This window comes from Anguilla anguilla, chromosome 17 (genome assembly GCF_013347855.1).
Source record: "Anguilla anguilla isolate fAngAng1 chromosome 17, fAngAng1.pri, whole genome shotgun sequence".
NCBI lineage: Eukaryota > Metazoa > Chordata > Actinopteri > Anguilliformes > Anguillidae > Anguilla > Anguilla anguilla.
The window spans coordinates 7,634,535-7,659,639 of NC_049217.1; the positions used below are offsets into that span (position 1 = coordinate 7,634,535).

At 45.8% G+C, this 25,105-nt stretch overlaps 2 protein-coding genes across 4 annotated transcripts; one reads left to right on the forward strand and one right to left on the reverse strand.

Moving 5' to 3' along the window:
- Positions 1 to 1,995: 1,995 nt before the first annotated feature.
- Positions 1,996 to 11,639, reverse strand: nudt9 (nudix (nucleoside diphosphate linked moiety X)-type motif 9). 3 transcript variants are annotated; one of them, XM_035398192.1, is made up of 8 exons: positions 11,472 to 11,639; positions 7,175 to 7,459; positions 6,984 to 7,073; positions 6,784 to 6,870; positions 6,343 to 6,454; positions 4,608 to 4,754; positions 3,297 to 3,381; positions 1,996 to 2,750 (listed from the first exon to the last, which is right to left on the reverse strand). In XM_035398192.1, exons 2-8 carry the CDS (start codon positions 7,351 to 7,353, stop codon positions 2,605 to 2,607), a joined length of 846 nt encoding a protein of 281 aa, XP_035254083.1. In that variant the 5' UTR covers positions 7,354 to 7,459; positions 11,472 to 11,639; the 3' UTR covers positions 1,996 to 2,604. The 3 variants fall into 3 exon arrangements, with proteins under 3 accessions (XP_035254083.1, XP_035254082.1, XP_035254081.1); XM_035398191.1 differs by lacking the exon at positions 11,472 to 11,639 and adding an exon at positions 8,538 to 10,275; XM_035398190.1 differs by lacking the exon at positions 11,472 to 11,639 and adding an exon at positions 8,085 to 8,508.
- mapk3 (mitogen-activated protein kinase 3) lies at positions 10,427 to 24,177 on the forward strand. Its single transcript, XM_035398185.1, has 9 exons — positions 10,427 to 10,825; positions 12,175 to 12,357; positions 13,577 to 13,766; positions 15,403 to 15,519; positions 17,705 to 17,819; positions 17,932 to 18,063; positions 20,792 to 20,901; positions 22,617 to 22,761; positions 22,985 to 24,177. Exons 1-8 carry the CDS (start codon positions 10,614 to 10,616, stop codon positions 22,734 to 22,736), a joined length of 1,179 nt encoding a protein of 392 aa, XP_035254076.1. The 5' UTR covers positions 10,427 to 10,613; the 3' UTR covers positions 22,737 to 22,761; positions 22,985 to 24,177.
- Positions 24,178 to 25,105: the final 928 nt, after the last annotated feature.

Consider the following 25,105-nt stretch of genomic DNA (forward strand, 5'->3'; position numbering starts at 1 on the left):
GTGTATGCATTTGGATGGAATGGCTGTGCATATGATTATATGTACATAAAATGACTGCCCGTATGTAGACAGATGACTGTGAGAATGTGTGATATTAACTGTATGTAGTGGTGATGTTCAGTGACCCAAAGTGTAGTTGTAATGTTCAGTGAGGATGTGGCTAGTGGTGATGTTAAGGGAGCCTGCGTGTAGTGGTGATGTTCAGTGAGCCTGTGGGTAGCTGTGATGTTAAGTGAGCCTGCGTGTAGTGGTGATGTTCAGTAAGCCTGCGCGTAGCTGTGATGTTCAGTGAGCCTGCGTGTAGTGGTGATGTTCAGAGAGACTGTGTGTAGCAGTGATGTTCAGTAAGCCTGCGCGTAGCTGTGATGTTCAGTGAGCCTGCGTGTAGTGGTGATGTTCAGAGAGACTGTGTGTAGCAGTGATGTTCAGTAAGCCTGTGCATAGCTGTGATGTTCAGCGAGGCTGTGTGTAGCAGTGATGTCCAGTAAGCCTGTGTGTATCTGTAATGTTAAGGCAGCAGTGTGCAGTGTCTCTGTTGCTATGCAGCAGGGATGCCCAGCTCAGCTCCTGACGGTGGCCGTTTGCAGAGGCAGGACTGAGAGAGACGAACAGACGCTGCAGCTGCGGCATTCAGAGACCGGCAAGACTAATCGAATCATTCTGCTTCCCTGATCCATCTCATTTAACACAAATAACGAGCTTCAAACACGCCAGGGGTCACACGCGCATCTACACAACTTTAACCCTTCAGATGCAGGACACGCCAGCAGATCCCAAATCAGTACAAATAGCATGAAAAAAGGCTTTTGTTCTCAACACAGGCGAAAATGGACCCTGCTTTTAAAACTGTCAGAAATCTGCAAGAATCTCACTGGCGTCCAAAGGGTTCAAGACGTGTCAGATAAAGTATTTTACGCAGGACTTCAGTCAACCGACTGTAGATGTTTGCTTAAGAATGCAGGCAATCTCTTTTACGTCAGTGGTAACCAACCCAGTTCCTGGAGATGTAGGTTTTAATTCCAACCCTAACAAAGCGCACCTCATCCAACAGCTAGAGATCTTGTTGAGCTGCTAAGCAGTACCTGCAGGGTGTGTCTACTATTCATTTTTTGTTAACACTTTACATTGATCTGCAGCTATACCTGTGTAGTTAAACTGTAACTAATTTGGTAATGAGAGGTTATTACTGAGTAACTCCAACATAGGAACCGCAAAACAACAGTTAGCGGTATTATTAACTGCACTGGTAAATATTTTTAAATATTGTATTTACACTCATAAGCCATATCTTCATTATACACAAAAAATAAACCTTGCCTGTTAATTTCACGACATTTCTTCATGATACGGAATTACTTCACTTTAGCAGCAGACATGCAGCAGGGCTGGCCTCGTTTCACCTGTGTAACTAAGAATACCGTAAGGCAACTCTCGCTACCAAATTAGTTACAATTTAACCACACAGGTATAGCTGCAGCTCAGTGTAAAGTGTTGCCCATTTAAAGCTGAAGGCCTTATTGTACACAGCAGGAGACAGGAAGTGAAGAATGCGGCCAGTAAAGCAGAAGGTTGGTTGTGTGTCAATCAAGGGAGTGTCAATCAAGGCAGATCAGTCAAAAAAAAGAACATGTTCACACGGCACACGCTCACGACCAGCCAATCAGATCAGGGTGGCATGAACACGTGTTTATAACCTGCAGATTTTTTTTTCTGCCAGACAGACTGGTGTAGTTTGGCCCCTGGGGGTTTAAAGAAAGTGTGCTACCCCTGCTGGCTCTTCAGGATCGAATGAGTACAGCCTGCTCCTGAGTGTAGGGGAGAGTCGGTATAAAAATAACGCACCATAAATGTAACACGGTCAATGACCTTTTGTACACTGATGCTACAGCAGCCATTTCAGGTTTCTACACGCACAATTCAGTCCTCTACAATTGCCTAAAGAGTAATTTGACAGTCTTCTCAGGAAATATTTTTTTAAAAACTGCTTGAGCTAAGTAAAAATCTGTCCTGGAAGTAATTTTTGGATACAAGGCTTTTTTTTATACAATAATTAAATCATACATCATTCTAAGCAGTCATCTGTCCTTGAAAAGTCTGTACGGTTTCTGAGGATGTGGCTGGTCTCACATTACCAATGGATATGTGTTTCCTTGATTAACATTAGTATGTGTTGAGAAAACCTCCATATGCGCATTATAGGGCCTTATCATTTACTGTTACAATTATTCCTCCCCTCTGTAACAATTATACCGAATAGGTCGCATGAGTGTAACAGTGTAACACTGGACTGCTTGTGCATTGGTTTAAATTATATCCGACTCGATCAAGTTATAAACGTAACTGAAACGGGTAATGACTGCTGACATGTCAAAGCTGTTTGAAGTAAAATCTGAAGTAAAAAAGTGCTAGGCTAAATATTTTCTGAGTAAACGAGCAAAATCCAAAAACTGTTACATTTGTACCTACTCTCTCCTACTGATGAAAACGTAATTACCAGCGACGTCACGTGATCCAGACGACGTGTTTATTTTGATTGCCGGCGGCGGAACGCCGCGCCGAATTTCGAAAACCGCGCAGCTCTTCCTCCGCGCCCGGGGCGGCGGGCTACCAGTGGGCGTGCCTCTCCCGGGCGGCGGTCTCCAGGAACTGCGAGTGGCTGGCGTACAGCGGGACCGCCGAGCCGACGTCCACCCAGGTCACCTGACCCGCGTCGTCGCCCGCCTGCAGAGGAAGCTCACTCACGCTGTCCCCTGAGCAAGAACGGGCACAGCCACGTCAGTAATGCTGGAAGCCATTTAAACTGCACAGTCAGTCATGTTAAAGTTAGCATTATTATGTTCTGGCCCCACGATGGTGGAATGACCTCCCTGTGGAGGTCAGAACAGCTGAGACACTGACCCATTTCAAACGACGACTGAAGACTCACCTCTTCAGGCTGCACCTCTCCCCATCCCTCCCTACCCCCCTGTAAATGACTGTAAGCTTAGGGTTGTAACTAGGCAGCTGTTTCGTAGGTGACTTAGGTGCATTAACTGTCTTAACTACTGCTTGTATTTTTTCCATCGACTGCGTTGTTGCCGTTCTCGTTGTTAGTGTTAATCAGCTTAACCTTCAGGGTCCAAGTTGAACTATGCGGTTGTTCCCTGCACTTGGACCGGTACTTCTCTCTAGGGGTTTCGTCATACTTGTTCCTGGTTATGGTTATACACTTTGTTGTACGTCGCTCTGGATAAGAGCGTCTGCCAAATGCCTGTAATGTAATGTAATGTAATGTAATGTAAGCAACAGATAGCGACCTGTCTCGTCGTGGAAGTTAACGGCAACTGTTTCCATCCAGGAATTATCCGTGTTTCGGGGGTCATCAACATAACCTTTGTACACCTGGGAGAGAGAGAGAGAGAATTTAACACGCATGAACACAGCCAAGCCATGCCCACACACAGACAGGACACATTAGGGCTGTCAAAAAATATTCGAAGTTCGAAAAATATTCGAAAATCTTTTTTTTTTCAGACCTAAAGTTTGAACCTTCAAACCTAAATTTGAGCATTCGAATATTAGTTTTGGATCCCGCATTTTGTAATTAACATGAATATACAGGCTTTAATTTCATGTGGCGAATCATGTTCATGCCAGGTTCATGCATGCAAAGTTCATTTCCTGTGCTAACTTCCTCTGTCAACAAAAAACGTTCTGCCCTGGACCCAGAGCAAGTGGATCGTCTGGTTTTCCTTGCCAATAACCTCCGGTGATACTTTCAGCTTCATGGACGCCGTCACTGGTCAGCTAGCCTCGCGAGCCAGTCTCTTTTTTGAGCTTTGTTCAACAAATCTGGTCAGCTAACAATTTAGGCTAAATAATGTTCCCATGGCAGGCTATGTTTCCTTTCTGTTCTGAAGATAAAATTGATAAAATTGGATGATGAAAGAAGTTAAACAAACTAAACAGAGTAAGTAATTTATGTTGTTTTAAGCTACAAGTATTAGCCGTTTAATAGTTTTTGTGTTAACAAATAAACAGGGATTTCATATAAATAATTATTCCCCTATTATTGTGATTAATAAATCACGAGTTGTGGCAAATTACATCCACGAGAAAGTGCTTTAATCATTTGTGCATTAGGCTATAGAAACTGCAGGGGGCTCATTTATAAAATGAACTTGCGTGTGCATACGTCAAGTGAAGACCCGACGTAGAGCCACAACCGTTTCCACGGTCAAATCGAGTCATGTTGAAATTTTATAAATCACTACTTTGACATGATTTTCTACATACGCGCCACACGGTTGCTCTAAAATACTTTTTATAAATGAGGCCCCAAATGTAGTAATGAAAGTTCACCGATATCCTCTATTCTACTGCCCGCTTGTGGAAAATAACGCGCAGGCCAGTTTAGAGAGAGCGTCACGTGCATATTGCGCCCGACAATAAGCAGCTTATTTTTGTTAATTATATGCAAATGATATTCGAATATATTCTAATTCTGACTAATTACAAAAGCTAATATTCAAACTCAATTTCATGACACTTTCGACAGCCTTACAGGACATGCATGAATGCAGCCAAGCCTCGCCCACAGACAGACATGACGAGCCGAGCACAGAGACCTGCAGGCCTGGCGAGCTGAAGAGCCGGGTGATACGCTCCTGAAGTTTCTCCTTCTCCTTGGGGGAGGCTTTTAGGGAGTCCAGCGCCTCCTCTGAGAACTCCCGCTGCAGGGTGAGGGTCACCACCTCCCCTGGGTCCACCATACCCTGAGAGAGGGGGGGAGGAGAGGGGAGAAAGGAGAGAGAGAGAGAGCAAGGGGGGAGAGAGAGAGGGGGGAGAGACAGAGGGAGAGTGAGAGAGAAAGAGAGAAAGGAGGAGGGGGAGAGAGAGAAAGAGAGAGGGTGAGCAAAGGGGGAGAGAGAGAGGGGGAGAGTGAGAGAGAGTAGGGGGAGGGGGAAGAGAAGGAGAGAGCAGAAAGGGCGACAGACAGAGAGAGAGGGTGGGAGAGAGAGGGGGGTAGAGAGGGGTAGAGAGAGAGAGGGAGAGAGAGAGCAGACAGGGAAACAGACAGAGAGAGAACAGTGTGGTGTGAGACAACTATCATATTGCAGCCACTCAGTTAACAAAAAAAGGGGCACTGATTGCCACTGAGCACACTAAAGGATAAACACATATTTTATGGTGCAAACTATATTGTGGTACAGAATGTACTGAACTGTCCTGCCAATACACCCTTGGGCACAGTAGCACTCACACACACACACATCATCATCATCATCATGACTTTATATTACAATCACTTACAGGGCAGAGTGCAATAATGCACAATGAGAGCAAGAAAAAGACAGAGAGAGAGAGAGAGGGAGAGAGGGAGGGAGAGAGAGAGATAGAGTGAGAGAGGGAGAGAGAGAGGGATGGAAATGGAGGGAGGGAGGGAGAGAGACAGTGAGAGAGGGAGAGAGAGAGAGGGATGGAGATGGAGGGAGGGAGAGAGAGAGGGAGAGATATAGAGTGAGAGAGAGAGAGGGGGATGGAGATGGAGGGAGGGAGAAACAGAGAGAGCTTTTTTATTTATTGATTTTTAAAAAGCTTTTGGTTCTATTTGGCATCAAGTATTACTACCTCCGCCAACAGAGACAGGGTTGTACCTTCACCCCATTCTGTCTGACGACACTGACGAGCCAAAGGGGGTGGGCGTGTCTTTTCACAAACAAACGGATTCAGGTAACACCAAGAAACTTTGCGTGCCAATCAGCAGACATCAGATTGGCCCAATCGAACAAAATGGGGGTGCTAAGGAGCTCATTTCTGACCACTGAACAAATATAGTGTTCACTGGCCACATGGTGTTGCATTATGGGTCATGTGATAATAGTCATCCATCCACCCATCCACCATCTACACCCGCTTATCCAGGGCAGGGTTGCGGTGGGTGTTGGAGCCTATCCCAGCGTGCATTGGGCAAGAGGCAGGAATACACCCTGGACAGGCAGCCAAACTATTGCAGGGCACACACACCATTCACTCACCATTCACTCTCACACTCATGCCTATGGGAAATTTAAGGTCTCTAATTAGCCTACCTGCATATCATTGGACTATGGGAGGGATCTGGAGTACTCGGAGGAAACCCACGCGTACACGGGGAGAGCATGCACACTCCAAACAGAAAGGCCCCAAGCCGAGATTCGAGCAGAGAGAGAGAGTGAGAGAAGGACAGAAAGAGTGAGAGAGAGGGACAGAGAGAGAAGGAGGGAGAGAAAAAGAAAGAGATAAAGAGGGACAGAGAGGGAGAGAGGAACAGAGAGAGAGAAGGAGAGACAGAGAGGGAGAGAGGAACAGAAAGAGACTGACCCCTGGTATTGCCCACTCCCCACAGTCCTTCCTCTTGATGGAGATGAACTGGAGGACCGGGAGCTTGGAGTGTGCATTTAAAACGCGCTGACCAGCCGAATCTCGTTTCCACCTTCAAAAACAGAGGAGGAGACTGACTCCACACAGAGCCATATTCATCACAGCTGAATGGAGACAGCCTGCTACAGCAAGCATGTGCACACGCTAACGCTACTGTACAGTAGGGCTTCCCTGCAGAGACTGCCTGCTACAGCAAGCATGTGCACATGCTAACGCTACTGTACAGTAGGGCTTCCCTGCAGAGACTGCCTGCTACAGCAAGCATGTGCACATGCTAACGCTACTCTACAGTACAGCTTCCCTGCAGACACAGCCTGCTACAGCAAGCATGCGCACACGCTAACGCTACTCTACAGTAGATTTTAATTTGTCCAAAATTACCTGGTCACAATAGGGTCTGCTGCATGATTTGGACCCCACCGGCCAAGTAAGCCTCTTCCAGCCAAACCAGTGCGGCCGCAAGGATTCCTAAAAATAATGGAATAAAGATGTTCAACTCCCACTACCTTTACCCATTTCAGTGTTAAAAACGCACCTATATTCAACTTTCAACAGTGATTTAGAGTTTGGTACAGACTTACAGCGGTCTTCCCTGCTCGACTTTGTATGTTCCCACGTGACTTGTCCTGTCCACAGACCCGTCTACAGCGTTGAACTTTGGGGAAAAGGATCTGTGTGAAAGAAGAGGGGGTTCAGTCATCAGACACGCGCTCCACCGGGATAAGGCATCGTGCGTTTCGCTGTGTGAGAAGTCTCCCGCTATCTAACTCACCCTATGTCTGGGTCTGCCCAGGGCGGGTTCTTCAGCACAGAGGGAGCTGTGTAGTTCACGGGTTTATAGTCCGTCCATGTCGTCTCCCACTTCACCTTGTCGTCCGGAACCGGGAACCTGCGGGTGTCCGAGCCGGGATACAGCGGGCATCGGGCTTTGACATGCGCGACAGAAGGCATGGTGCACAGGCTGGATATCGGCGTGCAGTGGCTGTGAGCGCGCCCGACGATTTCACTGGTTCTTGTGGCAGAGGTGCACTGGGTCAGCGGGCATGAAAAATGATGACTAACAGAAAAAGAGGAAAAAGTTACCGAATAAATCATTTCGTACATCCTCTACCCATGTGGTATCTTGCAGACTCACCGCTTCCCAGTCCTGAAACATAACATTAACTAGGCTACTCTCGTATGAGGTCTTGGTCAGAAACTGGACCCCAGAACTTGCCTTGCCTTTGGTTATCGTGTTCCTAATTTCCATCGACACTGGAAGAGCATGCCATGCAGCATGACTGCTGTAAAATAAGTCATAGCAAGTCAAATGTTTTAAAAATGCAGCGAACTCCAGCTGATTAGGCTATATTTCGCTGTCCAAGGTATTAAATTCAAAAGGAAGTAGCCTATTTGTTAGATGAGCTTAACTCGTTAGCCAGCGATGTTGATTGCCTTTTTAAAGAAACATAATAATCGCCATCGCTAGTATCTAACGTTGGATAAAGTTGTAACGTGTGGGTCTATAATTATGTCGTTAACTTCTCTGGTAACGTCCACATCTGAATCACGTTTAGTAAGATAGCTAATGTCAGTTAGCATGGTAGACTGTGAATGGCTAACGTTAGCTAGCTTGCTATCGAGCAAACTATACAATATGAAAGAATGCATTGCGTAAAAAATAATTTTGAGTGTAACGTTACCTGGTTCCGACAGTATAGACGGAGTGTCGGAATCCTAACAGAGTTAAAGCTATCCGAATCGGCCCAACCCAGTTCCGCACTTTTACCATCCCCAATCAATACACACACTCCCACAACTGGCTGTAACTAGGAAGTACAGCAGACAGACGCAATAGCGCAGTTCTAGGCGTCACACAAGCGCCACCCTGCACTCGTTTGGGAGTGTGCATGACATGACTGTCAAATGCTCCGCACTTTATTCAATTTTATATTTAAATTAACTTGAAACTGAGCGTAGAAATGTGGAATGGTAGGGGAAAGATTAAGTTATAGTTAGTTACAAATCCAGTTAACATGCAGCACTGTTAAAGTACATTATATTTGTATTAATACGTTAGGCTACTTTAGCCTGTTATTGAGGTTATTCAAGTGAAATCTGACATGACACCACGTGTTCATCAAGCAAAGACCTACCTGATTGACTTGAGTGGGTAGAAATAGCTTGATTCGCGCAGACAGTTTTCCTGTGTCCAGCGGCATATTTTTTGCAGTGTCTGAATACGCTTCCCATAGCTAAGTGTTATTTTAGCATCATAATGGCTTCACAATCATAGCACCTTACATTTACTGCATTTTAACATTTAGTTAGCGTTTTTTTCTTCTTCAAAAATAGCATCATCCACTACACATTAATGTAATTTTTGCAGCAGAAAAAATAACAGCAAACCGTTTCATTTTCAGTTCAGTTCACAGCACAAAGCTCCTGTACACATAGATTGATTTCTAAACATGTTCTTGTTTCTGCAGTTTAGTTGCTTGGATACGGTTGGGTGGAGAATACTGTCTACAGTACGTAGTTCTATTCTGATTCTGTACGCTGTAAGAGGGAATCTCTTAATACAGTCCCTTTCAAACACCTCCATACACTGTGTCTGCCTCTTGTCTAATTCTTACTGTAGGCGCTGACCTCGATGCTGACCTCTCCACCCACTCAGACTGATGATCCCCATCAATACTCCAAAGCGTAATTGCCTTAGTTCACCACCGTATGAGAGCACTTTGTGTCTTACATCCTCTGATGCTGTCTGAGGCCCCTAGCAACACATCGGATCATTACAACAGGCGCTGTGCACCAAGGCAACTAACCAGATAACGAACCACTGCACCTTGCTCTGTCCTGCCTACTGATAAGAGCCCTGTCAGCAGACCCTTCACAACACTGGTTATATTTACGCCATTTTGGGCAGCAATAAAACAAGCTGCTATACTCAAGGTTGAAAATGCATGACTGTGAGCTGGAAAGGAAGCAAAAAGGAACAAAATAAACAATAGCACAATCTAAGTCTATTATCAAAACTAAGGGCGTCACAGGTCAGTACATAAACAATATTAAATCATTTGAAGCTGAGATATGTTTACTGATACATTTACTAATAGTTTTTGAGTGCAATAACCTGGGTAAAATACTTAGTTTAAAAATACTAAGATTTTAAGACACTAGGAGACATCCTACATATTACTACCAACTTTATATATTTATTTTCACCAATATTCAGAGAAAAAAAATCTTCTATCATGTAATTGTATATTTTGGCTAGTAACATTGCTTCATTGAAAGGTTTCAGGGATTTGCAGAAGCGTTTTTGTGTTATACCTGCAGCTAAAGAGTTAAAAGTATTTCAAATACATTAAAAAACATACATATCCCAAGTGCCCAGGTCTGGTACAGTGCAACAGAGGCAACCCAACATGCCTCATGCAATTGGAATGATCAATGATCTGTGAACAACTGAACGCAAGGTTGCCTTTTGTTTTGTGCTGCTGCCTGTGCACATCACATTCCAGACTGTAGTTCAGCTGCCGAGACTTGCCTTCTACGTGTACTTCTGGCGTGCATGGGCACAAACTCGTGTGCACATAATCTGCATGTAATGAGGAAATACCTGGTATCGGGAACGTGGGCACTGTGATGGTGCCATGGCCTGAGTACATGAGAACATAGTTTTGTCGATGAAAGGGGTACTTGCAGGACTCATGTTTACATGCGAATTACTGTCATCTGCAATTATTATTATTTCCGTACTCGACATTGCTGGGAAACTGCTATTATGACGTGAGTTGTCAAGCCTCCACCCATATTTTGACAAAGGCCACATTGCAGTAATTCTTTTGGAAGTCAGTTCTGCGCAGGTCGTCCAATCACATCTCTCAGTACATCAAAAACGAAGGAGTAGATCTACGCGAATGTAACGCAGAATTGAGTCTCACTAAAGATAATACCGAGCGTAAGGGCCGCGCTCTGGATGTTGACGGGCGCGCGCGCTTGGTATTGCGGCGAGAGCGCGACAGAGGCGCGTTCACACAGTGAATCCGTTTGGTTTACATTTACACAGCGCAGCGGCCTTGCTGTGTCCCAGTGAATTTTTCAGCCAGAGAAGCCGAATAAAAGAAACATTTCTGTAAGAAAAAATTGATTTCCAACTATTTTAGGTGAGCGTCAGGCCCCCTCCCCGAAAAGTGACCGAAGCAGCCGTTTTACACGACACAGCCATGGCAGATTCCAGCAGCAGCGCAGCAGCCGCCGGAGCCGCAGGCTCAAATAGCGGCGCCACGGAGCCTGGCAACGCCGCGGCGCCCGGAGGAGCCACCGAAGCGGCGGGATCCAAGCCCGGCCTGGAGTCGGTGAAGGGGCAAAATTTTGACGTCGGTCCGCGCTACACCGACCTTTTGTATATCGGGGAGGGGGCCTACGGAATGGTGTGGTAAGAGTAAATCTGATTAACACTATGACTATGATGAATGTCAGCCAGCTTTCTGATAACTTCGGTACTAGGTAACGATGTCCTATTTCTAAGAGAAGATGATACGACTTTAGCGATTTAACTGAAATCCAGCAATAGATAACTTGTTCGTGGGACAGGAAAGTATCTACTTGATGAATTTATACATACATGTACAGCACAGTTGCAAGGCAGTTGGCTATACCCTCTAAGTAGGCAAGCTGCGTGGTCTTGTTTTGGTTTCACTCCGTTCTCGTGTTGTGGATTTCGTAATTTATGACTTGTTAACAATCTTATGTTAGCAACTGCAACAACAAAGTAAGACTAAATTGCTAGCAATGTTGGCATACTATATTAGCGAGGCTAAAGCGGTTGGCTCACTAGCTAGTTGGGAAGCTAGCTTTAGGCGTGGTCCTTCTGTTTCCGAATTAGGCAGGCTAGCTTGCTAGCCGGCCTATCGAGTTGGCTAGCTGTTCTACAGTAGATGAGTCGAGACAACAGCTGTACTGTCCTCTGCAGTTATGAAAAACTAACACAGGTTATGTCCTTAGCCAGTTATAATGTGTGTTTGGTGGCTAGCTTGCTAACGTCATGGTTTGTAGTTATTGGGTAGTTTATTCTAGCTTACCTAGAGCAGGTTATTGTCTTCTGTTGCAGTGACTAGGTACGCCGCAGGGCTTGTGTTGGCTGTGTGCTAAGAGACCATCTCTAACAAACCTCTACTGCCGCGGTAACCTGTGCGTAATGGACAAAATAGCGTCCTACAGCATCGCTCCACATTATCCGCCGGCTAGATGTGCTTGACGTGCACTGATGTGCTTGAACCGTCGGTCAGCCACATCGCTGTAAACTCAGCATTTTAACTATCTATGCCAGTTTAGTCTCAATGAAATGATCTAGTCTGTGACATGTACAGTGTCCAGTAACGTGGACGACATCAATTAAATAAAAAACAAAAATGATTGGTTACTGAGACTGATGCCGTTCTGTCCAATCCACACACGTCTGTAGTGTTTTAAACTGTACGGAGAACACTTAACCCATACCACAAGGTGAATCTCACTAACCTGTCAACATATGTCACAAGATTGAGAAGGGATATGTAATTATCTCAGAAGGTGACTGACGTTTCAGGAATATTAGTCAAAATGTCTATCTTCATAGACCAATACGCACAGCAGTTATGTCTGGTTTTAAATTATTATCGCTTGCTATTATTATATTGTTATTTTCTTTTTTAAAAATCTGTCAGTTTGAATTGTGTGTAATAAAGTGTTGTCAGCGTTGCATGCTCAGTCGTGACCTTATCTGCCCCGCCCCTCCGGCTCCAGCTCGGCCTTCGATCACGTGAACAAGGTGCGAGTGGCCATCAAGAAGATCAGCCCGTTTGAGCACCAGACGTACTGCCAGCGCACGCTGCGCGAGATCAAGATCCTTCTGCGGTTCCGCCACGAGAACATCATCGGCATCAACGACATCCTGAGAGCCCGGCACATCGACAACATGAGGGACGTGTATCCTTTTTACACCGGGGGTGGGGTGGGGGCTCGTGGGGGGCTCTGGCCGCTCGGAAAAATAGCCGTTGCTCGGAGCGACACTGATTGCGAAGGTCTAGTGCGAGGGGTGTCTGGCATCGCCCAAGAAGGCCCGGCGTGGGGGGCAGGTTTTTGTTCTGGCCCAGGGCAACATGTATTTTGACTGATCAAGGTCTCCGTGGAGGACGTGATTGGATCATTTGTTGAATTGGGTGTCTGTGCTGGGGAGTGTCAGTGGTTTCGCGCCGGGCTGGGACTAAAGCTTGCGTCCGCGCTGGGTGACCCCGTCTTAGCGGGACAGCGCTGACCGCACCCTTAACTCGGGCGTTCGTGTGGCTTTTGGTGACCGTGGACAGGTCCGCTGTTAAAGGTTTTGCTTGCTGTTGGATGTAAAAAGGGCTGAGCGTATTGGTAAACGTGTTTTTTGGGTTGGGTTGTCGAGAACTGTTCTGAACACGGACAGGACGGTACAGATGCGTTCCAGCGCTTGATGCCTGTGGCACTATTGTGTCGCGAGAGATTCGGTTTCGGTTTGTAATGTGAGCTTTCTGTGGTCATTAACGTGAGTATCGGCTTTCCGTCTTTCAAATGGTGCTTGTGCTCAGCTGCGTTTAGTGCGTACTGAAGTGGAGTGCGGCTCCCTCTCTGCACCAGGCCAGGCTGCAGGGGTATAATGGGGTGTAAGGTACTCCAGGAGTGTGTGTGTGTGCGTGCATGCATGCCTGTCTGTGCGTGTGTGTGCGCACGCGTGTGTGTGTGTGTGTGTGTGTGTTTGCTTGTGTGTGTGTTTGCTTGCATGTGTGTGTGTGTGTGTGTTTGCTTGTGTGTGTGCGTGTATGTGTGTGTGTGTACGTGTGTATATTAGTGAGAACAGACACATCTGACTGGTGTGCGTCACTAGAGACCATTGCTAGGAGTTTAAGGCCCTTTCTCTGCAGTAGAGCCCTACACAGCAGGCTGCAGTGAGTATTGACCAGCAGCGTATTGTATTTCTTCAGTTCAGCAGTCTTTTTCCACCGCTCGCGTTAGCATCCTGGATATCGGCTAATACGGTCTTCTCATCACTCGTGGTTTTACACTTAGTCTGTTTGTGGCGGTAGCCTTTAGCCGTAGCATGACCCCGCATAGGGTCCCTATGACGCGCCTGTCATGCACCGCAATGCCCTCTGTGACCTTGACTGCACCCCCCTCCCCCCAGCTACATCGTGCAGGACCTGATGGAGACGGATCTGTACAAGCTGCTGAAGACTCAGCAGCTGAGCAACGACCACATCTGCTACTTCCTGTACCAGATCCTGAGAGGCCTCAAGTACATCCACTCTGCCAACGTGCTGCACAGAGACCTCAAGCCCTCCAACCTGCTCATCAACACCACCTGCGACCTCAAAGTGAGCCCCCGTCGCCGCGGCAACGCCGACGTCCGGAGAGCCGCGGGGTCAGCCGACTTCTGGCCCCGCTCAAAACTGAATCGGTCCCGGTAGCGACTGATCACGCAGATAGGGGTGACTCATGCGGTTTCGGGGGTTCGAACCCGTTGCCGATTTTAGGGTTAAACGAGAGTCGGAAGGCCTCGCGACTCTGGTGCCCGGGTCGGCCACCGCTGTTCATAACAATGGCGTTACATTTACGGGTTTTATGGGTAATGTAGGATGTTAAAGGCTAGGCGGGTAGTGCTGTTTCTGAGCAGACGGTGTCTGGGTTATGCTGACTGCTTCTGCAGTTTTGATTGGTGAAGAGAGAGACCAGATACAATGAGGTACAATTCCCAGTACCTTCCAAAGCCACCGGTCAGATAAAACAAGGTAGATATTACATTGCCTCAAAACAGGAAAAATACACAATTTAAAGTAATGTCATTTAAGAGATGGGTTCCAACTGGAGTCCTACTGGTGTGTCCTGGTCTTAATGGCACAGTAATGCCCCCCCCCCCCCACATAAGTGGTGAAATTGTGAAGGTATATTTGAATGCAGTTTGGCTTGGTTTTGCAAATATGGAAAAGAAATGGCTATTTCCTGTGATTTCCATTGCACACTAACTGACCGCTGTGAAGGCCGGGTTTCACCGAATGACTGGCTTTATTGTTGGCTTCTGTACACTTGACACATTGATGCAAGATTCCACGCAACAGGCTTTTGGGAGTCCTTTGCTCTTCAGTGCTGCAGATTCGGCCATCAGTTGTAATTTCCGAATCGCTTTGGAGTCCTTTGAGAATAATTTGTTTAAATTGGCAAGACCAAAAAGTTGTTTTAATTTAGTGAACCCACGCTACTTTTAAAACGGCTCTCTCTGTGGGGCATGGAAGATGAGTTGTCTGGATCTTAAGATCTTAATTTTCAGCTGCCGACGTGATGTCACTTTTTCAGGCATGCTGACAAATCTTATTGCGCAATCTGCAGTGTTATTTGAATGAAAAATGTATGTATTCTGAATTTTTAAAATACTTTTTCCCCTTTTCTCCCAATTTGGAGCAGCCATATCATATTTACTCCACTGTTGGTTGGGAAGGGTGCCAGTTAGCATGCACATGTTAGCATGCGCAGGCTAGCATGCACATGTTAGCATGCGCAGGCTAGCATGCACACGTTAGCATGCGCAGGCTAGCATGCACATGTTAGCATGCGCATGCTAGCATGCACGTGTTAGCATGCGCCGTTAGTATGCACATGTTAGCATATTAATGTTAGCACATGTTAACCGCACAATGTCCGTGGGCATGTCTTATACACGCCGCAGTCTACAAATCAGGCTTGCCCTGAGTCGAAGGAAATTGATTTATATGCACCTTAACAGGCATATGGTGCATGCCTGATCAATCAGTGGGGGTCACTGGTGTGCCATGAGACCTCATCCTAGCTCTGTGTATCAGGATTGTGGGTGTTTGAGTTTTTGGGTTAGGGCAGTGGTGTGTGTGTGTGTATGTGAGGATTGTGGGTGTTTGAGCTTTTGGGTTAGGGCAGTGGTGTGTGTGAGGATTCTGGGGGGTGTTTGAGTTTTTGCATTGACTCTGGTTCTTTCCTCCTCAGATCTGTGATTTTGGCTTGGCGCGGATAGCGGACCCAGAGCACGACCACACAGGCTTTCTCACGGAGTACGTGGCCACACGCTGGTACCGCGCTCCTGAGATCATGCTCAACTCCAAGGTACCCGTCAGACCGGGATAATTAACCTGTATATGTGGGCATATTTAACCTGTCATACGGGGATAATTAACCTGTATATGTGGGCATATTTAACCTGTCATACGGGGATATTTAACCTGTATATGTGCAGATAGTCAGCCTGTATATATGGGGATATTTAACCTGTATATATGGGGATATTTACCCTGTATATATGGGGATATTTAACCAGCATATATGGGGATATATAACCTATATATGTGCAGATAGTCAGCCTGTATATATGAGGATATTTAACCTGTATATGTGCAGATAGTCAGCCTGTATATATGGGGATATTTAACCTGTATATATGGGGATATTTACCCTGTATATATGGGGATATTTAACCTGTATATATGGGGATATATAACCTGTATGTGTGGGGATAGTTAATCTGTATATATGGGGATATTTAACCTGTATATATGGGGATATTTAACCTGTATGTGTGGGGATAGTTAATCTGTATATATGGGGATATTTAACCTGTATATATGGGGATATTTAACCTGTATATGTGCAGATAGTCAGCCTGTATATATGGGGATATTTACCCTGTATATATGGGGATATTTAACCTGTATATATGGGGATATTTAACCTGTATATGTGCAGATAGTCAGCCTGTATATATGGGGATATTTAACCTGTATATGTGCAGATAGTCAGCCTGTATATATGGGGATATTTAACCTGTATATGTGCAGATAGTCAGCCTGTATATATGGGGATATTTAACCTGTATATGTGCAGATAGTCAGCCTGTATATATGGGGATATTTAACCTGTATATGTGCAGATAGTCAGCCTGTATATATGGGGATATTTAACCTGTATATGTGCAGATAGTCAGCCTGTATATATGGGGATATTTAACCTGTATATGTGCAGATAGTCAGCCTGTATATATGGGGATATTTAACCTGTATATGTGCAGATAGTCAGCCTGTATATATGGGGATATTTAACCTGTATATGTGCAGATAGTCAGCCTGTATATATGGGGATATTTAACCTGTATATGTGCAGATAGTCAGCCTGTATATATGGGGATATTTAACCTGTATATGTGCAGATAGTCAGCCTGTATATATGGGGATATTTAACCTGTATATGTGCAGATAGTCAGCCTGTATATATGGGGATATTTAACCTGTATATGTGCAGATAGTCAGCCTGTATATATGGGGATATTTAACCTGTATATGTGCAGATAGTCAGCCTGTATATATGGGGATATTTACCCTGTATATATGGGGATATTTAACCTGTCTGCATTAGGATATTTATATGTCAGGATCACACAATCCTTTGAATTACTGATAGATTTTAGACAACAGAAGGAAATACTGTACATTACTGACATTTATTAAGATGCCTCTGTTTTCACCAATAATTAGAGAAGAATATGTGATTTAGTTTGTGATTGTTCAGGTACGTACTGGACACTGGTGTGAACAGGGCTTCAGTGTTGCCCTGTATATTATGTACAGCAGCGATGCTCTCAGATCTGGCCTTCTAGTGTCTATGACGTGCACTGCGCGTTACCTCCACCATTTTCAGATCACATCATCTGATAAATTATTGAGAATTATTGCCAAATAATTATTCATCCTGAAACTGGCAGAACTGGGGAAACTCCATTTAAAACACACAAGGTATCGAAATCAGAGGAAAAAAAACTGCATTTTGTGCTGGTTCTGCATGTTGTCGAATGGGCGTAAAGCTCCTCTTTCATTGGCTGGTGCAGCCCGGACACTGAAAACGTGTAGCCAATCCGCTCTGAGAAAGCCTGTGGGTCCTGCGGTGTTCCAGTAGAGGGAGACCTGAGAGAAGTGTACAGATGGCCTCTCTCTCTCTCACACAGCTCCTGGCTTCCATGGAGAGGCCTTTCTTTACTGCGTGTAAAACACCCAGGGAATGTTATTTAAATAATAGTGAGAGCAAAAATTAGTGTTTTTTTCTCCATAGGAGATTTTGGGAGTACGTTTGGATGCAAAAGCATGTAATTATATATTTTGTAAGAAAAATTTATAAATAAAATTATTATCCAGGAAAATTTCCAGTTACAAATATCTGTGAATAGCCGTGTATGGATGGATGCCTTATGGTTTGTGTGGGGACTCAGTCGGCCCTCTCCTAACCCTAACCCTCTTCGTCTCAGGGCTACACCAAGTCTATCGATATCTGGTCAGTGGGCTGTATTCTGGCGGAGATGCTGTCCAACAGGCCCATCTTCCCTGGGAAGCACTACCTGGACCAGCTCAACCTCATCCTGGGTGAGCGTTAGCCGCAGGCCTAGCGCCACCGCCGCCGCCTGTATCGCTGCTTGCCGGCTCCTCCTGATGATGTCATCACTGTGTGACGCGGGAATGGCTTTGCTCCCCGCAGGCATCCTGGGCTCCCCCTCTCAGGAAGACCTGAACTGCATCATCAACCTGAAGGCCAGGAACTACCTGCAGTCCCTGCCGCAGAAGCCCAAGATCCCCTGGAGCAAGCTGTTCCCCAAGGCCGACAACAAGGGTGTGTGCTCTGCTACTGTGTGTGTGTGTGTGTGTGTGTGTGTGTGTGTGTGTGTGTGTGTGTGTGTGTGTGTGTGTGTGTGTGTGTGTGTGTCTGTGTGTCTGTGTGTCTGTGTGTGTGTGTGTCTGTGTGTCTGTGTGTCTGTGTGTGTGTGTGTGTGTGTGTCTGTGTGTGTGTGTGTGTGTGTGTGTGTGAGTATATCTACAGAACATACAGCAAGGGTGTGTACACTGCTACTGCATCTAGAGTGCATACAGTATATGCACACCCAAACGCACACATACACCCACACACATACAGACACATATACACACACAGACACATATATACCCACACACACACACACACATATGCACACACACACACGCACACACAGTGTAACTACAGACAGAGGCAGTCATACAGAGTGTAACTGCATGTATAGACATTCACAAATGCATTGGTAACACAAAGATAAGAGTTGGCTGCCTATATACAGTGCGCTGTAAAAACCTCATATCGGAAATGTAAGCGCTTGCTGGCTTCTCTCCTCAGTTCCGCTGTAGATCGCACATCAGGCAATCAGACGCAATGTGTCCTGAAACGAACACTGCCAGTAAGAGCCCTACAAAAGCACAGGACACGCTCTGTTCTCTCTCTTTATTCCCTGCATAATGGCTCACTTTTTTATATCCTTAATCACGTCTCAATATTTGAATGACTCAGTGTCCACACCTCTGTCCAGTTACCACGGCAACACACAGCTGTTTTATTAGCACGTCCTAATATCCCAACCGCAGACGATGAGGCATTGAAATGGTGCGGTGCATTGTGGGATGGCGCGTAAACAATGGTGGTGCTCTTGATAAGCAGCCCACTGATAACTCATATTGTGCACAGAATGTTCTATAATGATGAGATTGGACAGTAAAATGCAATTGTAGTATCTGTGTGTTTGACATGTAAGTTGAAATTAGGTCCTTAAATATGGAGGTATTTTTTCTGGCAAAAGTCACAAATATGTAAATTGTTTCACAAATCTGTAAATGGGGTTTCACAAATATGTAAACTGTTTAACAAGTACGTCGAGTGGATTCACAGATATGTCAAATGTGAGTCACAAGTATGTAGAATGGAGCAGCAAAGCTGTAAAATCCAAGTCACAGTTGTGCTAATGGGCTCATGCTAACGTTTTGGTGGGGACATTCTTCCAACCAGTTAGACAACCATACTCAGGATGACGTATTTGCAACTTCAGTCTACATAATTGCGACTCGCATTCGGCATATTTGTGAAATCATTTACATATTGGTGAAACTGTTTACATATTTGTGAATCCCCATTTATAGATTTGTGAAACCATCTAAATATTTGTGACTCACTACAAAAATAAAACATTTTAATTTCGCAGGATGTAACTGTGTTTTAGTTTCACACTGCTTTATATGCGTACTTCACGCGGTATATTTACTTGCGTATGGAAAAATGCGATTCAGATCGAGTATCTGTACTGCGGTGGCTTCACAGCCACATCCTGTGAAAAATCAACTCCACGCCTCATGTCTGACGATAAACATCTTCTGTCTCAAAACCAGCAGAAACCGGAGACGTACAGTCATAAGTGATCCCGGCGTTGTTGAATCGTAACGCATCACAAAGCTTGCTTGCCGTCTGTCAGCATTAACGGTAGTTACAGTAGATTGCAAAAAAAGATAACCAGGTCATGATTTAGCTTCTTGGTAAATGGTAAATGGACTGCATTTATATAGCGCTTTTATCCAAAGCGCTTTACAATTGATGCCTCTCATTCGCCAGAGCAGTTAGGGGTTAGGGGTTAGGTGTCTTGCTCAAGGACACTTCGACACGCCCAGGGCGGGGTTTGAACCGGCAGCCCTCCGACTGCCAGACAATCGGTCTTACCTCCTGAGCTATGTCGCCCCTCGCCCGCTTCTTGAGACTTAGGTGAGCTGCTTGGTCCCGAAGGGATTTTGAGATGTGTGTTCTTGATACACTACATTTCCAAAAGAATGTGGACTCTTGAACATCACACCCTTGTGTACTTGTTGAACATCTCATTAAAAACTACGGGCATTAATATGGAGTTGGACCTCCCCCTTTGCTGCTGAAACAGCCTCCGTTCTTCTGGGAAGGCTTTCCAGTGGATTTTGGAGCATATATACGTTTCCCTCCATATCATCCAGGGCTTACAGTACTTACACTGACGCAGTTTACACCTCGATTCCACGCAACGGAAATGAATGTGTTTCTAACTTCACAATCTAGACCAGTCGAACCAACACACTTGCTGTTGCTGTAGAAAAGTGAAAATGTACACCATATAAAAATCTGTTATATTTTTGTGTGATTGAACTGTGCTATTCGTTCATGGCCTCTATGTTGAGTATTTGTGTGGTTCAGTTACGGCGGCTGCCCCTAAGTGTCGCAAGTTTCTTTACTCACATGGTGATCGATTGGGCAGAACATGAAAATGGCTGGCAGTTTGTTTTTGTTGTAGAATTTAGCCATGCGTTTGTTCTCGTTTTGCTGTAGAATTTAGCCATGTGTTTGTTCTCGTTTTGCTGTAGAATTTAGCCATGTGTTTGTTCTCGTTTTGCTGTATAATTTAGCCACTAGTTTGTTGGTGTTTTGCTGTAGAATTTAGCCACTAGTTTGTTAGTGTTTTGTCGTATAATTTGGTATTTTGCCGTAGAATACTAACTCGCTGCGTTGTAATTGTTCTTCCTCACAGCTTTGGATCTACTGGACCGTATGCTGACCTTTAACCCCATCAAGCGCATCACAGTGGAGGAGGCTCTAGCACATACTTACCTGGAACAGTACTATGACCCCACTGATGAGGTACGTGCTCCTATGTCTTTATACAGTACCCCCTCTCTCTCTCTCTCTCTCCCTCTTTCTCCATCTCACTCATTCTCTCTATTGCACTCCCACCAGTAACTGTAGGCATGTCCCTTACTGTAGTGCCCTATTTCTATATATATATATATAATTTTATTTTTGCTCAATTAAGACAAGAGATTGAATGTAAACTACAGGTATGAAGTAGCTTACAGCTACACAAAGGCTGCAGGTAAGGACTAGCTTTTAGCTAACACAATGGCTACAGTTATGGATTAGTTTATAGCTAACACAAAGACTACAGGTATAGATTAGTTTATAGCTAACACAAAGACTACAGGTATGGATTAGTTTATAGCTAACACAAAGACTAAAGGTATGGGTTAGCTTATAGCTACAGGTATGGGTTAGCTTATAGCTAACACAAAGACTACAGGTATGGATTAGTTTAAGCTAACACAAAGACTACAGGTATGGATTAGTTTATAGCTAACTCAAAGACTAAAGGTATGGGTTAGCTTATAGCTAACACAAAGACTACAGGTATGTATTAGCTTATAGCTAACACAAAGACTACAGGTATGTATTATCTTATAGCTAACACAAAGATTACAGGTATTTGTTAGCTTATAGCTACAGGTATGGATTAGCTTATAGCTAACACAAAGACTACAGGTATGGGTTAGCTTATAGCTACAGGTATGGGTTAGCTTATAGCTAACTCTGATAAACGGTAATAAACACTGAAATAAGAACCCAGCATGGAGCTTCGCCTCTGGCTCGACTCCTGCTGTTCGGAGGTAGCGCTCGTACCTGTGCAGGTAATGCTCGTACCTGTGCAGGTAGCTCTCGTACCTGTGCAGGTAGCGTGTGAGCAGGCCCCTGCGTGTCTGCGAAGCGCTAATCAGACGTGACGCTCGCGCGAGTCCGTGCAGGACGCTGCCCTGCGTTCGTGCTCACAAGGCTTTTTAATGGCGCCTTTGATGCCATTTGGTTTTTATTTTTTAATTTTTCATTTTTTGGCCAGCTGAAATGCAGCCCTGTGCTTCGGCTCTCGTGCGGGGTAAAGAGTGGGGGCCGCACACACCCTGAGGTGTGGAGGTGTGGAGGTGTCGGCCTCGCGGGGAGACAGGAAGTAGCGTTCCTCCTGGAGCTCCTCCCTCCTTTTCCCTCCCTCCCTTCCTCTTCGCGTGATCCCAGCGTTCCTGCTGACTGCTCTCCGGGTCTTTTAAAAAAAAATTTTTTTTACAGCAGCATGCAGGCTCATTCAGGCAGTCATGCGAGGGGCAGTTTGACCTGCGGGGCTGGGACGGGGCTGGGGTGGAGCGGGCGACGCAGTAACCCGCCTGTCTGGGCACGCTCACCTGCGCTGTTCTCAGGCCCTTCTGTCAGCGCTCAGGGGAAGCGCCTTATTCAGCTTCCTGTCTGTCAGTACACTGCAATAATCCAGTGTGTGCTTGTGTGTGCGTGTCTGTGCGCCTGCATGCGTGCATGTTTGTGTGTGTGTGTGCGTGTGTCTGTGTGTGTGTGTGTGCGTGCGTGCATGTGTGCGTGCGTGTGTGTGTGTGTGTGTGTGTGCGTGCGTGCATGTGTGCGTGCATGTGTGTGTGCATGTGTGCGTGCATGTGTGTGTGTGTGTGTGTGTGCGTGCGTGCATGTGTGTGTGTGTGTGTGTGCGTGTGCATGTGTGCGTGGGTGGGTGTGTGTGTGTGTAGCCAGTTGCAGAGGAGCCCTTCACCTTTGACATGGAGCTGGACGACCTGCCCAAGGAGAAGCTAAAGGAGCTGATCTATGAGGAAACGGCCCGATTCCAGGCCAACTACCAGGGCTCCTGAGTCACTGGCCCCCGCAGGGAGAGAGGTGAGGGAACCTCAACACCACCAGCCTCACGCAACCTCAACACAACCTGCTCACACAACCTCAACACCACCAGCCTCACGCAACCTCAACACCACGAGCCTCACGCAACCTCAACACAACCTGCCTCACACAACCTCAACATCACCTCACTCACCTTTTGCAAAACAGTTTTGTGATGGTAAAGTTTTAACTATTTACTTTTTCATTTTTAAATGTTTTCCAGCTATGAAGACTGACGATAAAGCCGCTAAACTATCCGAACAAGAAGACTCCGAACTATATACACAAGTACAGTAAATTTACAGTATACAAAAAAATCGAGCAATGTCCATTTAAAAAAAAAAAAAAAAAAAAAAAAAAAAACAGTTTACTTTTCGTTTCTTACGAGGGGAACCTGCGCGTTCCTCTGAGTTTCTGTCCGTGTCGCAGCTTTAAGAGTTCCACAGTAAGCTGATCGCTATTGGTATCAGAGCCGGTTTTAGTCCTTGCTTGGAATGGTTTTTTTTTCTTCTTTTTTTTTATCTCTCTCTTTCTCTCTTTCTTCACGAGCGGGGTCGCTTCTTTTTGGACGGCAGACCCACCCCCCTCCTGCAGCCGCCCGGCTTGGCTCTCCTTCATTTCCGTCTCTGTCGCTACCTCGCGCCGAGCGAGCTGTTAACGTACTGTCGCGTCTGCCACACAAACGTGTATATTACTGTATTAACAACCCCCCCCCCTTTCCCTCGTTGTTTGAGCGGGCGAGAGCCAAGGGGAAGGGGCTTTTTTCGCTCTGTATATAAATCATTATCGGTTCCGCGCGAGCGTGTCTTTAAGAGGTGTGTGTTAAACCACGAATTACGAACAATTACGAGTCAGTACTGAAGAATTTACATCAGCTATTTGAACGCTTTCATTTCGACGGTTGTTTTTATTCTTCGAAGAGCGCAAACTTGATATTCTACGGGCTTTATAAATTAGCGCTGTACATTTTGAAAGTGCGTGTTGTTGGCAGTTGATTTGCGGTAGCAGCTGAGGAGCTTTGTGTTTTATTGCTGAGCCCAATGAGCTGTCTGCTGCTAATGAACTAAGTTTCTCTCTCTCCCTTCTCTGCCTCTCTGATTTTACATTCCCTGCTCTCTCTCTCTCTCTCTCTCTCCCTCCCTCCCTCCCTCCCTCTCTCCCCCTCCCTTCCTTCCTCACTTTTTCCCTAGCCTTTCTTTGTCTTCTGTTATTCCTTTTCTGGGAGTTGTGTGTTTTTTTTCTGTAAATATTCTTTATACATCTTAAGTTCGTTCAGAACAAAATCAAGATTTTCGATTTGTGCTTGTTATGATAATGGTTGCCACGCTTATGGTTAAATTTGCTTTTATCGGTTCACTGTAAACTTTTTTTGTCTTTTTTTCTGTTTGTGAGTGTGTCTTTTTGACAACAATTTGTTCAAAAAAAAAAAAATTATGATGCTGATTTTTAGATTGAGGAAATTTATTGTAAAGGTTTTAGGCGATTTAAACCCCCCCCCCCCCCCCCACGCCCATTTCACTGTCTTTATCTGTTTCTCTCCTCCGTATCTACGTGCCTCTCCCTGCTCAGTGCCCGTCAGTCTCATCTCTCCATCTTCCATCCTTCTCTCCTCCCGCACAAATCTGTTCTGCATCTACTCACTCAGTTACCTGGGGAAAGTGCACTATGCTAAGCAAAAAATAAATAAATAGAGAAATAAAAATGTTATATATATATTGAAAAAGTTCTGCTAAGCAAATGAATAGAGAGCCATGGTGTTGTTCTACCTTCAGTGCTGATGCGGAACGCGTGAGAACCTTCCGTCTGCGGCAGAGTCCTTCGCTGCTGTGTTTCCTCGTTTGATGTCGTTTCCGAAAGGGCTCGCACAGTTCCTGCAGGGGAGAAAGCCTCGCCTCTCGCGGTTAGCCTGCCCCCTGACCAATCGCTGGGCTCCTAACACTCCACCGACCGCCCGACCTCCTACCAATCGGATCGCTCCGTTTGAATGGCCGGGCGGGTTTTCCGTTTTCCAGCGGGCAAAACCTTGTCCGTCGCTGCCCTGGCTTCACCTCGATGGCCCCGCCCCGTTAGCTTTAGCGTCCCGCGCCCGCGCGTCAGGCCGGGGGCTTCAGCGCGGCCGTAACAACCGCCCGATCGGCACGCCGCTCTCTGCCTCTCCGTTTCCGAGGAAACCGCTCGTTTACTGACGCGGCGCGGTTTTTCGTCGGGCCGGCTTTCAAAGCGCGCCTAAAATGGCGGCGCTACGGCAGCGGACGGGCTCCCGGCGGGTAACTTTTCCCGCCTCTAGCTCTTTAGCGGCCGCAGCTAATCGGTCAAAGCGGGCCCCGGTTCGGGTTCCGAGAGA